We start from the raw sequence: 17,289 nt of genomic DNA on the forward strand, positions 1-17,289 counted from the left end.
CCTCTCGCTGGTCTAAACTGTGAAACTCCCGGCTCTCCTCTCACTGTTCTAAACTGTGAAAATTCCAGCTCTCCTCTCGCTGTTCTAAACTGTGAAACTCCCGGCTCTCCTCTCGCTGGTCTAAACTGTGAAAATTCCAGCTCTCCTCTCGCTGGTCTAAACTGTGAAACTCCCGGCTCTCCTCCCGCTGTTCTAAACTGTGAAACTCCCGGCTCTCCTCTCACTGTTCCAAACTGTAAAACCCTGGCTCTCCTCTCGCTGGTCTAAACTGTAAAACTCCCGGCTCTCCTCTCACTGTTCTAAACTGTGAAACTCCCGGCTCTCCTCTCACTGTTCCAAACTGTGAAAATTCCAGCTCTCCTCTTGCTGTTCTAAACTGTGAAACTCCCAGCTCTCCTCTCGCTGTTCTAAACTGTAAAACTCCCAGCTCGCCTCTCGCTGTTCTAAACTGTGAAACTCCCGGCTCTCCTCTCCCTGTTCGAAACTGTAAAACTCCCAGCTCTCCTTTCGCTGTTCTAAACTGTGAAACTACCGACTCTCCTCTCGCTGGTCTAAACTGTGGAACTCCCAGCTCTGCTCTCGCTGTTCTAAACTGTGAAACTCCCGGCTCTCCTCTCGCTGTTCTAAACTGTGAAACTCCCGGCTCTCCTCCCGCTGTTCTAAACTGTGAAACTCCCGGCTCTCCTCCCGCTGTTCTAAACTGAGAAACTCCCGGCTCTCCACTCGCTGTTCTAAACTGTGAAACTCCCGGCTCTCCTCTCGCTGTTCTAAACTGTGAAACTCCCAGCTCACCTCTCGCTGTTCCAAACTGTGAAACTCCCGGCTCTCCTCTCGATGTTCTAAACTGTGAAACTCCCGGCTCTCCTCTCGCTGGTCTAAACTGTGAAACTCCCGGCTCTCCTCCCGCTGTTCTAAACTGTGAAAATCCCGGCTCTCCTCTCGCTGGTCTAAACTGTGAAACTCCCGGCTCTCCTCCCGCTGTTCTAAACTGTGAAACTCCCGGCTCTCCTCCCGCTGGTCTAAACTGTGAAACTCCCGGCTCTCCTCTCGCTGTTCTAAACTGTGAAACTCCCGGCTCTCCTCTCACTGTTCCAAACTGTAAAACCCTGGCTCTCCTCTCGCTGGTCTAAACTGTAAAACTCCCGGCTCTCCTCTCACTGTTCTAAACTGTGAAACTCCCGGCTCTCCTCTCACTGTTCTAAACTGTGAAAATTCCAGCTCTCCTCTTGCTGTTCTAAACTGTAAAACTCCCAGCTCGCCTCTCGCTGTTCTAAACTGTGAAACTCCCGGCTCTCCTCTCGCTGTTCTAAACTGTGAAACTCCCGGCTCTCCTCTCGCTGTTCTAAACTGTGAAACTCCCAGCTCTCCTCTCGCTGTTCTAAACTGTAAAACTCCCAGCTCGCCTCTCGCTGTTCTAAACTGTGAAACTCCCGGCTCTCCTCTCCCTGTTCGAAACTGTAAAACTCCCAGCTCACCTCTCGCTGTTCTAAACTGTGAAACTACCGACTCTCCTCTCGCTGGTCTAAACTGTGGAACTCCCAGCTCTGCTCTCGCTGTTCTAAACTGTGAAACTCCCGGCTCTCCTCTCGCTGTTCTAAACTGTGAAACTCCCGGCTCTCCTCCCGCTGTTCTAAACTGTGAAACTCCCGACTCTCCTCCCGCTGTTCTAAACTGAGAAACTCCCGGCTCTCCTCTTGCTGTTCTAAACTGTGAAACTCCCGGCTCTCCTCTCGCTGTTCTAAACTGTAAAACTCCCAGCTCACCTCTCGCTGTTCCAAACTGTGAAACTCCCGGCTCTCCTCTCGATGTTCTAAACTGTGAAACTCCCGGCTCTCCTCTCGCTGGTCTAAACTGTGAAACTCCCGGCTCTCCTCCCGCTGTTCTAAACTGTGAAAATCCCGGCTCTCCTCTCGCTGGTCTAAACTGTGAAACTCCCGGCTCTCCTCTCGCTGTTCTAAACTGTGAAACTCCCGGCTCTCCTCTCGCTGGTCTAAACTGTAAAACTCCCGGCTCTCCTCTCGCTGTTCTAAACTGTGAAACTCCCGGCTCTCCTCTCGCTGTTCTAAACTGTGAAACTCCCGGCTCTCCTCTCGCTGTTCTAAACTGTGAAACTCCCGGCTCTCCTCTTGCTGTTCTAAACTGTGAAACTCCCGGCTCTCCTCCCGTTGTTCTAAACTGTGAAACTCCCGGTTCTCCTCTCGCTGTTCTAAACTGTGAAACTTCCGGCTCTCCTCTCGCTGGTCTAAACTGTGAAAATTCCAGCTCTCCTCTCACTGTTCCAAACTGTAAAACCCCGGCTCTCCTCTCGCTGGTCTAAACTGTAAAACTCCCGGCTCTCCGCTCGCTGTTCTAAACTGTGATACTCCCGGCTCTCCTCTCACTGTTCTAAACTGTGAAACTCCCGGCTCTCCTCTCGCTGGTCTAAACTGTGAAACTCCCGGCTCTCCTCTCACTGTTCTAAACTGTGAAAATTCCAGCTCTCCTCTTGCTGTTCTAAACTGTGAAACTCCCGGCTCTCCTCCCGCTGTTCTAAACTGTGAAACTCCCGGCTCTCCTCTCGCTGGTCTGAACTGTAAAACTCCCGGCTCTCCTCTCGCTGTTCTAAACTGTGAAACTCCCGGCTCTCCTCTCGCTGTTCTAAACTGTGAAACTCCCGGCTCCCCTCTCGCTGTTCTAAACTGTGAAACTCCCGGCTCTCCTCTCGCTGTTCTAAACTGTGAAACTCCCAGCTCTCCTCTCGCTGTTCTAAACTGTGAAACTAACGACTCTCCTCTCGCTGGTCTAAACTGTGAAACTCCCGGCTCTGCTCTCGCTGTTCTAAACTGTGAAACTCCCGGCTCTCCTCTCGCTGTTCTAAACTGTGAAACTCCCGGCTCTCCTCTCGCTGTTCTAAACTGTGAAACTCCCGGCTCTCCTCCCGCTGTTCTAAACTGTGAAACTCCCGGCTCTCCTCCCGCTGTTCTAAACTGTGAAACTCCCGGCTCTCCTCCCGCTGTTCTAAACTGTGAAACTCCCGGCTCTCCTCTCGCTGTTCTAAACTGTGAAAATTCCAGCTCTCCTCTCGCTGTTCTAAACTGTGAAAATTCCAGCTCTCCTCTCGCTGTTCCAAACTGTGAAACTCCCAGCTCCCCTCTCGCTGCTCTAAACTGTAAAACTCCCAGCTCTGCTCTCGCTGTTCTAAACTGTGAAACTCCCGGCTCTCCTCTCGCTGGTCTAAACTGTAAAACTCCCGGCTCTCCTCTCGCTGTTCTAAACTGTGAAACTCCCGGCTCTCCTCTCGCTGGTCTAAACTGTGAAACTCCCGGCTCTCCTCTCGCTGTTCTAAACTGTGAAACTCCCGGCTCTCCTCTCGCTGTTCTAAACTGTAAAACTCCCGGCTCTGCTCTCGCTGTTCTAAACTGTGAAACTCCCGGCTCTCCTCTCGCTGTTCTAAACTGTGAAACTACCGACTCTCCTCTCGCTGGTCTAAACTGTGGAACTCCCAGCTCTGCTCTCGCTGGTCTAAACTGTAAAACTCCCGGCTGTCCTCTCGCTGTTCTAAACTGTGAAACTCCCGGCTCTCCTCTTGCTGTTCTAAACTGTGAAACTCCCGGCTCTCCTCTCGCTGGTCTAAACTGTGAAACTCCCGGCTCTCCTCTCGCTGTTCTAAACTGTGAAACTCCCGGCTCTCCTCTCGCTGTTCTAAACTGTAAAACTCCCGGCTCTCCTCTCGCTGTTCTAAACTGTGAAACTCCCGGCTCTCCTCTCGCTGTTCTAAACTGTGAAACTCCCGGCTCTCCTCCCGCTGTTCTAAACTGTGAAACTCCCGGCTCTCCTCTCGCTGTTCTAAACTGTGAAACTCCTGGCTCTCCTCTCGCTGTTCTAAACTGTAAAACTCCCAGGTCACCTCTCGCTGTTCCAAACTGTGAAACTCCCGGCTCTCCTCTCGCTGTTCTAAACTGTGAAACTCCCGGCTCTCCTCTCGCTGGTCTAAACTGTGAAACTCCCGGCTCTCCTCCCGCTGTTCTAAACTGTGAAAATCCCGGCTCTCCTCTCGCTGGTCTAAACTGTGAAACTCCCGGCTCTCCTCTCGCTAGTCAAAACTGTAAAACTCCCGGCTCTCCTCTCGCTGTTCTAAACTGTGAAACTCCCGGCTCTCCTCTCGCTGGTCTAAACTGTGAAACTCCCGGCTCTCCTCTCGCTGTTCTAAACTGTGAAACTGCCGGCTCACCTCTCGCTGTTCTAAACTGTGAAACTCCCGGCTCTCCTCTCACTGTTCTAAACTGTGAAAATTCCAGCTCTCCTCTCGCTGATCTAAACTGTGAAACTCCCGGCTCTCCTCTCACTGTTCTAAACTGTGAAAATTCCAGCTCTCCTCTCGCTGTTCTAAACTGTGAAACTCCCGGCTCTCCTCCCGCTGTTCTAAACTGTGAAACTCCCGGCTCTCCTCTCGCTGTTCTAAACTGTGAAACTCCCGGCTCTCCTCTCGCTGTTCTAAACTGTGAAACTCCCGGCTCTCCTCCCGCTGTTCTAAACTGTGAAACTCCCGACTCTCCTCTCGCTGTTCTAAACTGTGAAAATTCCAGCTCTCCTCTCGCTGTTCTAAACTGTGAAACTCCCGGCTCTCCTCCCGCTGTTCTAAACTGTGAAACTCCCGGCTCTCCTCTCGCTGTTCTAAAGTGTGAAACTCCCGGCTCTCCTCTCGCTGGTCTAAACTGTGAAAATTCCAGCTCTCCTCTCGCTGGTCTAAACTGTGAAACTCCCGGCTCTCCTCCCGCTGTTCTAAACTGTGAAACTCCCGGCTCTCCTCTCACTGTTCCAAACTGTAAAACCCTGGCTCTCCTCTCGCTGGTCTAAACTGTAAAACTCCCGGCTCTCCTCTCACTGTTCTAAACTGTGAAACTCCCGGCTCTCCTCTCACTGTTCCAAACTGTGAAACTCCCGGCTCTCCTCTCGCTGGTCTAAACTGTGAAACTCCCGGCTCTCCTCTCGCTGTTCTAAACTGTGAAACTCCCGGCTCTCCTCTCGCTGTTCTAAACTGTAAAACTCCCAGCTCTGCTCTCGCTGGTCTAAACTGTGAAACTCCCGGCTCTCCTCTCGCTGTTCTAAACTGTGAAACTACCGACTCTCCTCTCGCTGGTCTAAACTGTGGAACTCCCAGCTCTGCTCTCGCTGTTCTAAACTGTGAAACTCCCGGCTCTCCTCTCGCTGTTCTAAACTGTGAAACTCCCGGCTCTCCTCCCGCTGTTCTAAACTGTGAAACTCCCGGCTCTCCTCCCGCTGTTCTAAACTGTGAAACTCCCGGCTCTCCTCTCGCTGTTCTAAACTGTGAAACTCCCGGCTCTCCTCTCGCTGTTCTAAACTGTGAAACTCCCGGCTCTCCTCTCGCTGTTCCAAACTGTGAAACTCCCAGCTCCCCTCTCGCTGGTCTAAACTGTAAAACTCCCAGCTCTGCTCTCGCTGTTCTAAACTGTGAAAGTCCCGGCTCTCCTCTCGCTGGTCTAAACTGTAAAACTCCCGGCTGTCCTCTCGCTGTTCTAAACTGTGAAACTCCCGGCTCTCCTCTTGCTGTTCTAAACTGTGAAACTCCCGGCTCTCCTCTCGCTGGTCTAAACTGTGAAACTCCCGGCTCTCCTCTGGCTGTTCTAAACTGTGAAACTCCCGGCTCTCCTCTCGCTGTTCTAAACTGTAAAACTCCCGGCTCTCCTCTCGCTGTTCTAAACTGTGAAACTCCCGGCTCTCCTCTCGCTGTTCTAAACTGTGAAACTCCCGGCTCTCCTCTCGCTGTTCTAAACTGTGAAACTCCCGGCTCTCCTCTCGCTCTTCTAAACTGTGAAACTCCCGGCTCTCCTCTCGCTGTTCTAAACTGTGAAACTCCCGGCTCTCCTCTCGCTGTTCTAAACTGTAAAACTCCCGGCTCTCCTCTCGCTGTTCTAAACTGTGAAACTCCCGGCTCTCCTCTCGCTGGTCTAAACTGTTAAACTCCCGGCTCTCCTCTCGCTGGTCTAAACTGTGAAACTCCCGGCTCTCCTCTCGCTGGTCTAAACTGTGAAACTCCCGGCTCTCCTCTCGCTGTTCTAAACTGTGAAACTCCCGGCTCTCCTCTCGCTGTTCTAAACTGTGAAACTCCCGGCTCTCCTCTCGCTGTTCTAAACTGTGAAACTCCCGGCTCTCCTCTCGCTGTTCTAAACTGTGAAACTCCCGGCTCTCCTCTCGCTGTTCTAAACTGTGAAACTCCCGGCTCTCCCCTCGCTGGTCTAAACTGTAAAACTCTCGGCTCCCCTCTCGCTGTTCTAAACTGTAAAACTCCCGGGTCTCTTCTCGCTGTTCTAAACTGTGAAACTCCCGGCTCTCCTCTTGCTGTTCTAAACTGTGAAACTCCCGGCTCTCCTCCCGCTTTTCTAAACTGTGAAACTCCCGGCTCTCCTCTCGCTGTTCTAAACTGTGAAACTCCCGGCTCTCCTCTCGCTGGTCTAAACTGTGAAAATTCCAGCTCTCCTCTCACTGTTCCAAACTGTAAAACCCCGGCTCTGCTCTCGCTGGTCTAAACTGTAAAACTCCCGGCTCTCCTCTCGCTGGTCTAAACTGTGAAACTCCCGGCTCTCCTCTCGCTGGTCTAAACTGTGAAACTCCCGGCTCACCTCTCGCTGTTCTAAACTGTGAAACTCCCGGCTCTCCTCTCACTGTTCTAAACTGTGAAAATTCCAGCTCTCCTCTCGCTGGTCTAAACTGTGAAACTCCCGGCTCTCCTCTCACTGTTCTAAACTGTGAACATTCCAGCTCTCCTCTCGCTGTTCTAATCTGTGAAACTCCCGGCTCTCCTCCCGCTGTTCTAAACTGTGAAACTCCCGGCTCTCCTCTCGCTGTTCTAAACTGTGAAACTCCCGGCTCTCCTCTCGCTGTTCTAAACTGTGAAACTCCCGGCTCTCCTCCCGCTGTTCTAAACTGTGAAACTCCCGACTCTCCTCTCGCTGTTCTAAACTGTGAAAATTCCAGCTCTCCTCTCGCTGTTCTAAACTGTAAAACTCCCGGCTCCCCTCTCGCTGGTCTAAACTGTAAAACTCCCGGCTCTCCTCTCGCTGTTCTAAACTGTGAAAATCCCAGCTCTCCTCTCGCTGTTTTGAACTGTTAAAATCCCGACTGTCCTCTCGCTGTTCTAAACTGTGAAAGTTCCAGCTTTCCTCTCAGTGTTTTGAACAGTTAAAACTCCCGGCTCTCCTCTCGCTATTTTAAACTGTAAAAATCCTGCCTCTCCTCCCACTGTTTTAAACTTGTCGTCTTCATCTTCATAATTCATAACACTGTTCCTGATGTTCATGTGCTGCCTCGCTTTCTTTCCCATTCATTTAATTTGCTGGTCTATAAGTAATGGGATTGCTGCCATCTCAAACACCACCAAGGCTTTTCATCACTAAGGCTCCGCTGTTATTTTATAGGAGTGCCATCGGACATGTTTTGACCCTGTCACCTTTGCCCCTATCAGTCCCGATTGGCTCTCTGTTCTCAAAGTATTGAATTCAAAATCAGTTGGTGACAAATCAGTCCATGATGCCCTTTCTGCCTCCATTATAATTCTGCCCTGCTCTATGTTGGATGGCAGAGCCTTCCTGTGTGTTGACCCTGCCTTCTGGGCTGTTCTGTACCTTGTTACCTCTTACCATTCTCTAATCTACCTCTTTGACCATGTGTTTGGGCTTCCCTACTCTCTTGCCCTGCTCAGTGTACCTTTTAGCCTCATGTGAAATCCCTGAGGGCGTTTTACTCTGTTAGAAGCACAGTGCATGCCAGCGTGGGTGGTTATGTTTGGCTAATTACAGGCCACAGGTTTATTTCCTTCAAGGTTTGATATTGTGCAGCCTAAACAACCTCTGCATGGCACATTGCAAAAGGGCTCAGCGATGATAGTTATTGAGTGACATTGCCGGCGAAATAAACAGCCTGCTCTGCTTTAACAGAGCAGCTTAACCACATCCATGCACTGGTGTTCTCTCTGTTGCTGCTTGTGGCAGGTGGATTATAGGATTTGAATGCGGTTTGCCTGGCATTGTTTGTTTATTTAGACTGCTGTTTGTTGGCCAAGAAGTAACATGTTGCAGCAGGCTCGGAACAGTTGCACTGAGTAAATTTGGTTTCCTGGAACTTGCAGGTAGACACCTCAGCAGAATGGAAGCCGAGTAAGGCACATTTGGGAAAACCTGAGACTAAATAGAAGTTCAGGACGCACAATGGATTTAGCAGTTTGATTGAGTACCAGTTGTAAAAGTCTCATTACTCCTAGGTTTCAATTCTCAGAGGTGTCAAATTTAGTTTTTTAGTCACGTTTTATCTGTTATTGAGCACTTTGGTGGTCGTCACAATAAGTTTAAAGAGTCTTAGTAAGTTGGGAGCTTTTCTCTTAATGACAAAAATGCTTCATAGCCCAGTTCAATAATAGCAAAAGGCAGTGGTTTCTGATGTGGTGTGTACCCTGATCCACTCCTAATTATAAACAGCCGAAGTTGCGCACTGACTATCCTTAATGAGCAACTGACTGTACAAGGGAGGGGCCATTTGTTCATTGTACTGTACACTGGAAGGGCATTACAGACCGATGCTTTCTATATATAAAATGCTTTATATATACCCACATCAGATGGAAAGATAAATGTTATTGTTTATTATAAGACCTTTTCAGTGATTGCGCTTACCTTTTGTCTTGATCAGGCCACAGTTTCCTGTACATCCTTATTGCTTTCATCAGCAGTCTACTGGAAGAATAGCACAGGATACCGGCACAAAGTGTTCCCAGTCAGGAAGGTGTGGGATACTGGTACCAGGGAGCGAGAGAGAGTTCAATTTCCTCAGGAAGGGGACTATAGAGAGGAAATGCAATAGACACATTCACCTCTTGGCCATTTATTAAATACTGATTGCAGTGTCAGAAGGCTTGGGAACTTTTTTAAAAAAAAATAAAAATCTGAAAATCAGCTCAAGTTTTCTTTAGAATCAGCTGCTGGCTGAAGACCAAAGGAATCTTGAAACACCTGATGAGCTGGTTTTTCCTTTTTCCTATCCACCCGACCACCCACCTGCTTTGCTGAAGGTGACACTCCTTGTTACACACTCTGTGTGGCAATCTGGCTAGGAACTGATGCACAATCGGCCCCAGGACAGAAGCAAACACAGCCTTCTGGATTATGTTAGTGGAGAGCTGTCACACAACAATTCGGATTACTCGGACTGATGCCAAGCACTTGTTCAGTGTTTTTGTCATGCCCCTTTTACTTTGTTAGGTTTAGTGATTGTGTGGCTGCTTTGAGTATGCCAGCTTTTCCATAAGCAATGCATTTGTTGTAACTAGAGCATGCTGTCTGGTCCATCCACTGGAAAATGATCTTTTTATATGTTCACTCATGAGCTGCGGGGCGTCGCTGGCAGGGCCAGCATTTATTATCCATCCTTAATTGCCCTTGAGAAGGTGGTGGTGAGCCGTCGCCTTGAACCGCTGAATTCCGTGTGGTGTAGGTACACCCACGGTGATGCTAGGGAGGGAGTTCCAGAATTTTCAGCCAGTGACAGTGCATGTTTCCAAGTTGGGAGCGGGCCATTTGTGACATTGATGGTCTCGGTGCAGATTATTTGCTAATAGTATTGGCGCCAGCAACCTGGAGAAATTTCTGAAGTGGTGATATGTTTGTCAGGTGTGTTGGCTTCTTGACCTTCATGGGATGTTAGATGCCTCCCCACTCCCCACACCCCCAGTCCCTTTTGGGCTTGGATCAGTTGGTAGCAGCCTCGCTCTCCCGGCGTCAGGACTTGTTTGAATATTTCACTGAGATCCTGAATAGTGGCGCCTGCACTGTCGGCCAGTGCTTAGGTTGTCAGTCGCAACCTAAAAGTTAACTTTCAGAATGGCCTCGAGTGCTATTGAATCCTGGCCAGTTTACATGCTCGATAGCAGAAGCAGAGCCTGCTAGTACAGGTATCGCAATCTAAAACAGCTTCAACAACGACAACTTGCATTTATATAGCCCCTTTAACATAATATGCCCCTTTAACACATTAATATGCCCCTTTAACAAGTTAATATGCCCCAAGCATGCTTCAAAGGAGTGTTACCAAACAATATTTGACACCGTCTGCTTAAGGAGATATTAAGACAGGTGATGTTTGTTTCTAGAGGTCGGTTTTAAGGAGTGTCTTAAAGGAGGAGAGGCAGGGAGACAGGCGTAGAGGTTTAGGGAGGGAATTCCAGAGCCGAGGACCCAGGCAGCTGGAGGCATGCCTGCCAGTGGTGGAGTGATTAAAATCGGGGATGCCCAAGAGGGCAGATTTGGAGGAGCGTGGTTATCGCGGATGGTTGTGGGACTGAAAGAGGTTGCAGAGATTGTAAGGGGCGAGGCCATTGACGGATTTGAAAATAAGGATGAGAATTCTAAAACCGAGGCCTCGCCAGACCAGGAGCCAGTGTAAGTCAGCGACCACAGAGGGTGATTTGTGAACGGACTTGGTGCAGGTTGAATTCCAACTCCGAGACTTGAGTGTGCCATTATCAGGTAGATCTGTCGTCCTTCAGATGAGGTGTTGAACCTGTTAAATATTCTGTGGCACTGTTTGAAGAACAGGATGTTCTCCTGGTATCCGAGCCAATATTCATCCCTTGGCCGACACCACCAAAAACAGTGCAACAGTCAGGTAATGGGTTCGTATTTTGTGGAAAATGGCTGCTGTGACTTTACACGAGTAGTCAATGTATTTGAATTACGTTTTTTCAAGGTGAAATTTTTGAACAATGAAGAGCTGTTATAAAGGAAGATTATCTTTTTTCCTTTTTCACCAGCTTCTTGGTTTCTTGAGGAACAATTGAAATTACAGTGAGCGGGTGGCGGGGTCAATCTGGTCCCTTATTTGACACCTTATTGATTTAGTTCTCTTTGCCCTTAGGATGGTATTTTTTTGGTGCATCAACTAAATGAGCTGTCTGTTGCTTTCCAGACTTACGAACAGAATGTTTCCTCAGCTTATCTACAAAGCATTGAGGACGTGTACAAGAAGTCTTTCCTTCCGGAGATCAGGTGAGTGTGCTGAGATCCCTTTGACATATCCTTCTATTCCTTTTTTCCCCTCATGTGTTTATCTTGTACACATCTATACTATTCACCTCTACTACCCCCTGTCCTGGCGGGCTCCACATTCTCAGCACTCTGCGAGTTTGCTATTGGATTTATTAGCGACTGTTTTTGGTTATGGCTGCTATTTCTGGTCTTGTCTGCAAGTGGTAACATCTCTATGCTTACCCTATCAAACCCTTGCGTAATATTAAATGCCTCTATCAGGTCACCCCCTCCGTCTTCTCTGGTCTACAGAAAAGAGCCCCAGACTGTTCAATCTTTCCTGATAGGCATAGTCTCTCAGCTATGTAACATTCTGGTAAATCCTTTTCGCACCCTCTCCAACACCCCACACCCTTTATGTAATAGGGAGGCCAGAATGGTTCACAGTACCCCATAAGTGTGGCCTAACCGAAGTTCACTACAAGTTTAACATAACTTCTCTGATTTTCAATTTTTTCATTCTTAAAAATTAGCCCCAGTGCTTTTTTTTAAAAAAAAATGACCTCATTAATCATTAAATTGTGATTCGTGTATCTGTGCCCCCAGATTGTCCTGCTCCTCTCCTTGATTTAGGCACTTTTATTTTCCAAGGCGTATTTGGCTTCCTTATTCCTCCTAACAAAAGGCATCACCTCACATTTATATTGAAGTTCATTTGCTAATCGCACAGCAAACCTGCAGATTTACTTGCGTCTTCCTTGTATTTTGTCACTCTTTATTAACTGCACTGCTCAATTTTGCGTCAGTCACAATCTTTGAAATTATACTTTGAATTTCCGGGTCCAAATCGTTTGTGTAAATGGTGAACAACTGTGGTCCCAGTGCCAATCCCTGTAGAATGTCATGTTCCATCATTTGCCAATCCAAATAAATACTTTTAACCTCTACTTTCTGTTTGTATTTTGTAGCGAGCTCACCTTCCACTCTCCTACTTGCCCCCTGACTCCACATACCCTGACCGAAGTCATGGGTCGTCTATGCATTTCTTTATTGGTGGCTCTTTCTTGCCGCACAGCCCCCCACCCCGCCAAGTCAATCAAAACCAATTGACTGAGTTTCTGACTGCAGCCAATAGGGCCTGAGTATAGGGTTTGGCGTTTATATAGAGAGGAGACACTCTGTTCCCCCATTCAAACACCCTAAGGCCACTGCATTAAAGTAGTGTTGGTCATCGTTGGCAGCCTTCCATCCGCGCAAGATGGCGGACGTGCAGCGCATCAAAGCCGTCAGGGATGGGGTCGCTCCGCGTGGTGCGCTTTGGCTGACGGCTGAAGAGACCAAACTGCGGGAAGCAGGCGCTGCCACAAGGGCTGCACCTGAGGCGGTTTATCAGGTGTGGTTGTGGGTTGCTGTTTTCGGTGTCGGCGCCTGTTGCCGAGCCGCTGGTGGCGCACACTGACCCACGGGTGACGCCGCCACATCCCTCTGTTTTCAACTGGTGTCTCCCAGGTGCACAAACCGATGTTTAGGGCCTTCATGTCGTGCTTGCAAACACCCTGGAAGTGGTGCCTTGGGCATCCGACTAGCCTTCTGGCTCCACCTACCTCTCACCACCCAGAAAATGAGGGCGCAGGTACAGTTCTGAGACTAGCTGACTTTCCCTGCCCGTTCAATTGACTAATTAAATGTGGCTCAGCACCCAAGGAAAATGCTTTTAAATATAGTTTCTTGAATTAAATTACTGTCCTGACCCATTTCAAATGTGTTACTGGCTTGTCAGTTTGATGTATGGGGCTTCTTTTGCCTCTCCAGATACAGAAACCCGTTAAGACAACATCGGTTATGTTTGTTTTTGTGACATTTAAGTAAAAAGTCAGGCAGGATACTTCGTATAAATTTACTCCTGTACCAAAGCCAAAAGCGCCAGACATTGATGCTTTTGTTCTGGGGAAAAAATGACGAAGATTTCAAAAACGGCAACAGTGATAATTATATACGCATTATACACTGCTGAGAGTCTGCACAGAAATGCAAGGCAAGGACTGTTTTAAATAAAATCTCACTACTGACCTTTCTAAAAAAAAAAATTTGGCTGTTATCTACATAATTCATAACATATTGGATGGTTATACTTGTAGGCTGCTGTTTAAGCATTGTTTGTGCGCACGTTTTGCCAAAGCAGGTTTGTTGTGAAATGAGATTCGCATTGAACCATTTCCCCAATGTTCTTTTTTTAAAAATAAGTTGTCGGCTCCTAATTAACCTCGCCTGTTGAATAAAGTTTACACTATATCCTATTCTTATGGCGCAATTACACCCTGTCGCATTCAATTGCAATTACATTTCACTTTCAGTGTAAAAGGAATGATCCAAGGCGATTCACGAATGACGACTTGTATTTATATAGCACCTTTAACATAATATAACATCTTAACGCACCTCACAAGAGAATTACAAAGCGACGTTAGACATCCAGTCACTTGGGAGACGTTAGGGCCGGTGACCAAAAGCTTAACCAAAGAGGTAGGTTTTAAGGAGGGTCTTAAAGGAGAAACGAGGCAAGGAGGTTTAAGGATGGAATTCCAGAGCTCAGGGCCCAGGCCGCTGAAGGCACGGCCCCCGATGGTGGAGCAATTAAAATTGGGGATTCTCGAGAGGCCAGAATTGGAGGAGTGCAGACTGTTAATGTTGCAATCCTGTCACGATGAAGTGTATGCTCTAGTTGCAGTTGTTACTAATTGGGGAAAGGTTAGGGCATTATTCTTAAGTATATATAAGAGCCGGTTTCCACCCGTGTGGGGGAAGAAAAGGGGAGTCTGTGCCTGTGCTCTGTGCATTTTGTGAATAAACCGATGTTAAGGAAAGATAGGTTTCAGATCCCTCCTCTACTCAGTAAATGAGCAGTGAGTTGTAACACAGAGACCTCAGAGGGTTGTGGGGCTGGAGGGGATTACATAGATAGGGAGGGGGCGAGGCCATGGAGGGATTTGAAAACAAGGATGAGAATTTCAAATTCGATGCGTTGTTTGACCGGGAGCCAATGTGGCTCAGCAAGCACAGGCGTAACAAAACAGGCCCTGAGCCTGAAAATGGGGAGTCAGCACAGGTTTGGTCAGAGTTAGCATATGAGAAATTTCTAAAGGTAGAGAGAGAAGAGGATAGGTTTAAGGAGAGAGTTCCAGAGAGAAGGGGGCGCAGGGATGAACAAAAGGCTGGAATCAGTGGAATGGTGCATTTGGGAAGGGTGAGAGAATTGAGTTTCAGGACATTGTAGAGTTAGATTGGGTAGAAGATTCGGAGAGAGTTTATGGACAGGGGCTGAGGAGTTTAATATAATGTTGGGGTATGGGTTGCCAATATGGATCAATGAAACCAGGAATGACAAGCAACTGAAATTTAGTGTCTACAGCATGAGTGCAGAGTTTTGGACAAGTCGGAGTTGATGGGTTATTTGAGATGGGGATGATATTTTTGAAAGGGGAATAGATGCTGTACCTGAGGAGGGTTGGGGGAGGTATTTTCAATTTCAGCTAACGTTGGCATAGCACAGGAAGTTCAGTGATCAGCAATGCTCGCCTGACTGCCTCTGTCCTCCACCCTCCATTAACCTGAGCTCATCTGTTAACACCCAACCTGCAACAAACCTGCTCACTTGCCACCCTAGTGCTCGCTGGCCGACTTTGACTCCTGTTCTACCAGCTCCTCCAATGTAAAATCCTCAACCTGGTGACCCTATCCCTTTAGTCTTAGCCCCCTCTAACTTTGACTTCTTCCAGCTCTCCAACCTTCCAAAAATTCTATGTTCCTTAAGCTCTTGTGCATTCCTGCCCACCCTCTCCCTTTACTCCACCGTTGGCAGTGTGCCTTAAGGCTCTGAGCTCTGGAATTCCCCCATCGAAACCTCTCACCCTCATTACACTCATTCTCTCTCTTTCTTTAAGACCTTCCTTAAAACTTAGCTCTTCAACCAAACTTCTAATAACTCCTTTTTACCTGGTCTGTTGTTAATTTTTGTTTGATTACACGTCTATGAAGCACCTTGGGACTTTTTTTTTAAGGCTAAACGTACGACAAACATGCCAATTGTTGTTATTGAGTGCGGTGGGCAAAATGGCTGCTGGGAGCAGAGGACTGGGCAAGTTGGGGGGTTGCTGGTCCAGAAGAACCAGCAGTTGGCACCATGTTAGCACAGCACGTAACTATGAGGAGCGGTGGGGTTAATAATAATGAGTTGAGCCTGGGCTGAAGGACATACGGGTGCAGTGCCAGATTGGAGGATCGGCTGTGGGGAGTCGGATGGAGCAAGGCACCAGGGAAGGGGAAAATGAGAGGAAGCAGAGCCAAGTGAAATTAAACTACTGTTCCATTGCTTTATATACTCTCACACGTTTCTCCTAGAACGAATCAGGGATCGGGGAGTTATTGTAGTTAAGATATTTTGAATTATTTTGCCGCGTTGCCACTGTGTTATTTGAAAGAGGAATTTGCTTGATCTTGTGGTGAAAATTTTCTTCCCTTAACCTGATAGAATAACGGACAACCAGGGGCTGTGAACGAGCTGGTGATTTTTGTCACAACAAACCCTTGCTTCTTAACAATGTTGTGTGTGTGTGTGTGTGTGTGTGTGTGTCTCTTTTTGAGATTAAAAGTAGCAGTGTATGGGTCTGATGACCTTTTCTTTCCCCGGGTACGTAACATGCTGTTCTCTAGAAGCTGTTAATCTGTTTCATGCAGAGCCTCATCTTTACTTCCCAAATATCCGTCTCTAAAACACTGAATGGTCTGCACCACAGGCACTCCAGATACAACAGTAACCACTTCTGTTTTTTCTCTTGTAGTGAAACAGCTGAAGTGTTGCAGTACGACACAATCCAGGTCCCTGAGGCAGAGAAGGTACGAATAGTTACAAGAATTGTTAAACTTTCCTGCAAACTGCTTTGTCCCATGTCGTCCAGCTGCTTAGAGTTTTCTCAGTGATGCATTCGCCCTGCCCTGCTGCTGCTCTCTGGTAGGGTATGTTTCTGCCCAATTATGGACAGGAAGAGGCTACACTTGCTGCAGCATTTATAATTGTGACTGAAGTCCCAGGCAGAAATTTGTTGCCCTTCCTCCCTTCCCACCATCTTATTATGGACAAGTCTGCTTCTTAGAGTCCCTCTTCCCCTCTCCTTGACCTTCTATGAAATTGAGCAGAAGAAACACCTCAGGAGAGTGTGACTGCCTCACTGAAATGGTTTTTATTTTGACCCACCACCTCACCCCTTCTCGGACATTCTCCAGGTTACGGCCGTTATTCCCCTGACTGCAGGGTTGAGGTCTTCAATCCAGAATGATTGAATCTAAATAGCCAGGTGGGGAAGGATAAAACTGGAGCCAATCTTTACATGCTTATCAGTTTTTACGTACAGAGGTGCACATTACAAACATGCCCCTCCAAACCCAACAACGACACAGTTTCAGCCTGCTCCTGTGTATAAGAGCATAAGTAACTCCCTAGTTAATGCCACCACCTGAATACAATTAAACACTCAGCTAATATAGAATTAACACAGAATGTTGGATTGTCGGCACATTGCAACTTTGTGGTACAGCCCATTTCCACTGCTTTGTGCTCACATCATAATCTATTTTGGTGTCCCTGGTATTTTATAAGGCTGTGTGTTATTTGTAAAGGTGGGAATAAACTCCACACCCTACTGGACAAGGGATTCCTTCTGTTTATTTTGCTTTACTATCCATTTTAAATACCCTAGATGCTTCTTATTAGTTAGAACCTCTGGCCATTTATTTAGTTTCGTTAGACTCCCTAGGCACCCTGGAGGTGGTATTGACTGGGTGGTATGACTGAGACTGATGGTGAACATTAGTTTAATTCACATCGCCTGGCTGGGGGGAACCGCTGTGTTTATGCTGGGAGGATGTTTCGCCTCGTGAAGCCTAGTTTAAAAATAAGGGGTCTCCCATATGAGACAGAGCTGGGGAGGAATTTCCTCTTCCAGAGGGTCATTAGTCTTTGGAATTCTCTTCCCTAGTGAACAGTGGAGGCTGGGATTTATTCAAGGCTGAGTTAGACAAATTTTTGATTGACAAAGGTTATGGGGGGGACATGCAGGAAAATGGAGTTAAGGCCACAATCAGATCAGCCATGATCTTATCGACGAGCAGAGGGGCTGAATGGCCTACTCCCATTTCTTAGGATCTTAGTTTGGAAATATAAAGTCAAGGATCTGCTTAAAGGGAAGTCTCAGCATAGAGTTCTCCCATCAAAGTCTGCCAC

General features: G+C 47.7%; 1 protein-coding gene across 1 annotated transcript in view; it reads left to right on the forward strand.

Moving 5' to 3' along the window:
- ndufa10 (NADH:ubiquinone oxidoreductase subunit A10) overlaps positions 1-17,289 on the forward strand; it is a 79,756-nt gene that overhangs the window by 39,652 nt on the left and 22,815 nt on the right. Inside the window, exons 6-7 of the mRNA XM_078551419.1 lie at positions 10,954-11,033; positions 15,851-15,905. Coding sequence (XP_078407545.1) covers positions 10,954-11,033; positions 15,851-15,905 — 135 coding nt within the window. The remainder of the gene's footprint in view (positions 1-10,953; positions 11,034-15,850; positions 15,906-17,289) is intronic.

This window comes from Cetorhinus maximus, chromosome 11 (genome assembly GCF_964194155.1).
Source record: "Cetorhinus maximus chromosome 11, sCetMax3.hap1.1, whole genome shotgun sequence".
Classification (NCBI taxonomy): Eukaryota; Metazoa; Chordata; class Chondrichthyes; order Lamniformes; family Cetorhinidae; genus Cetorhinus; species Cetorhinus maximus.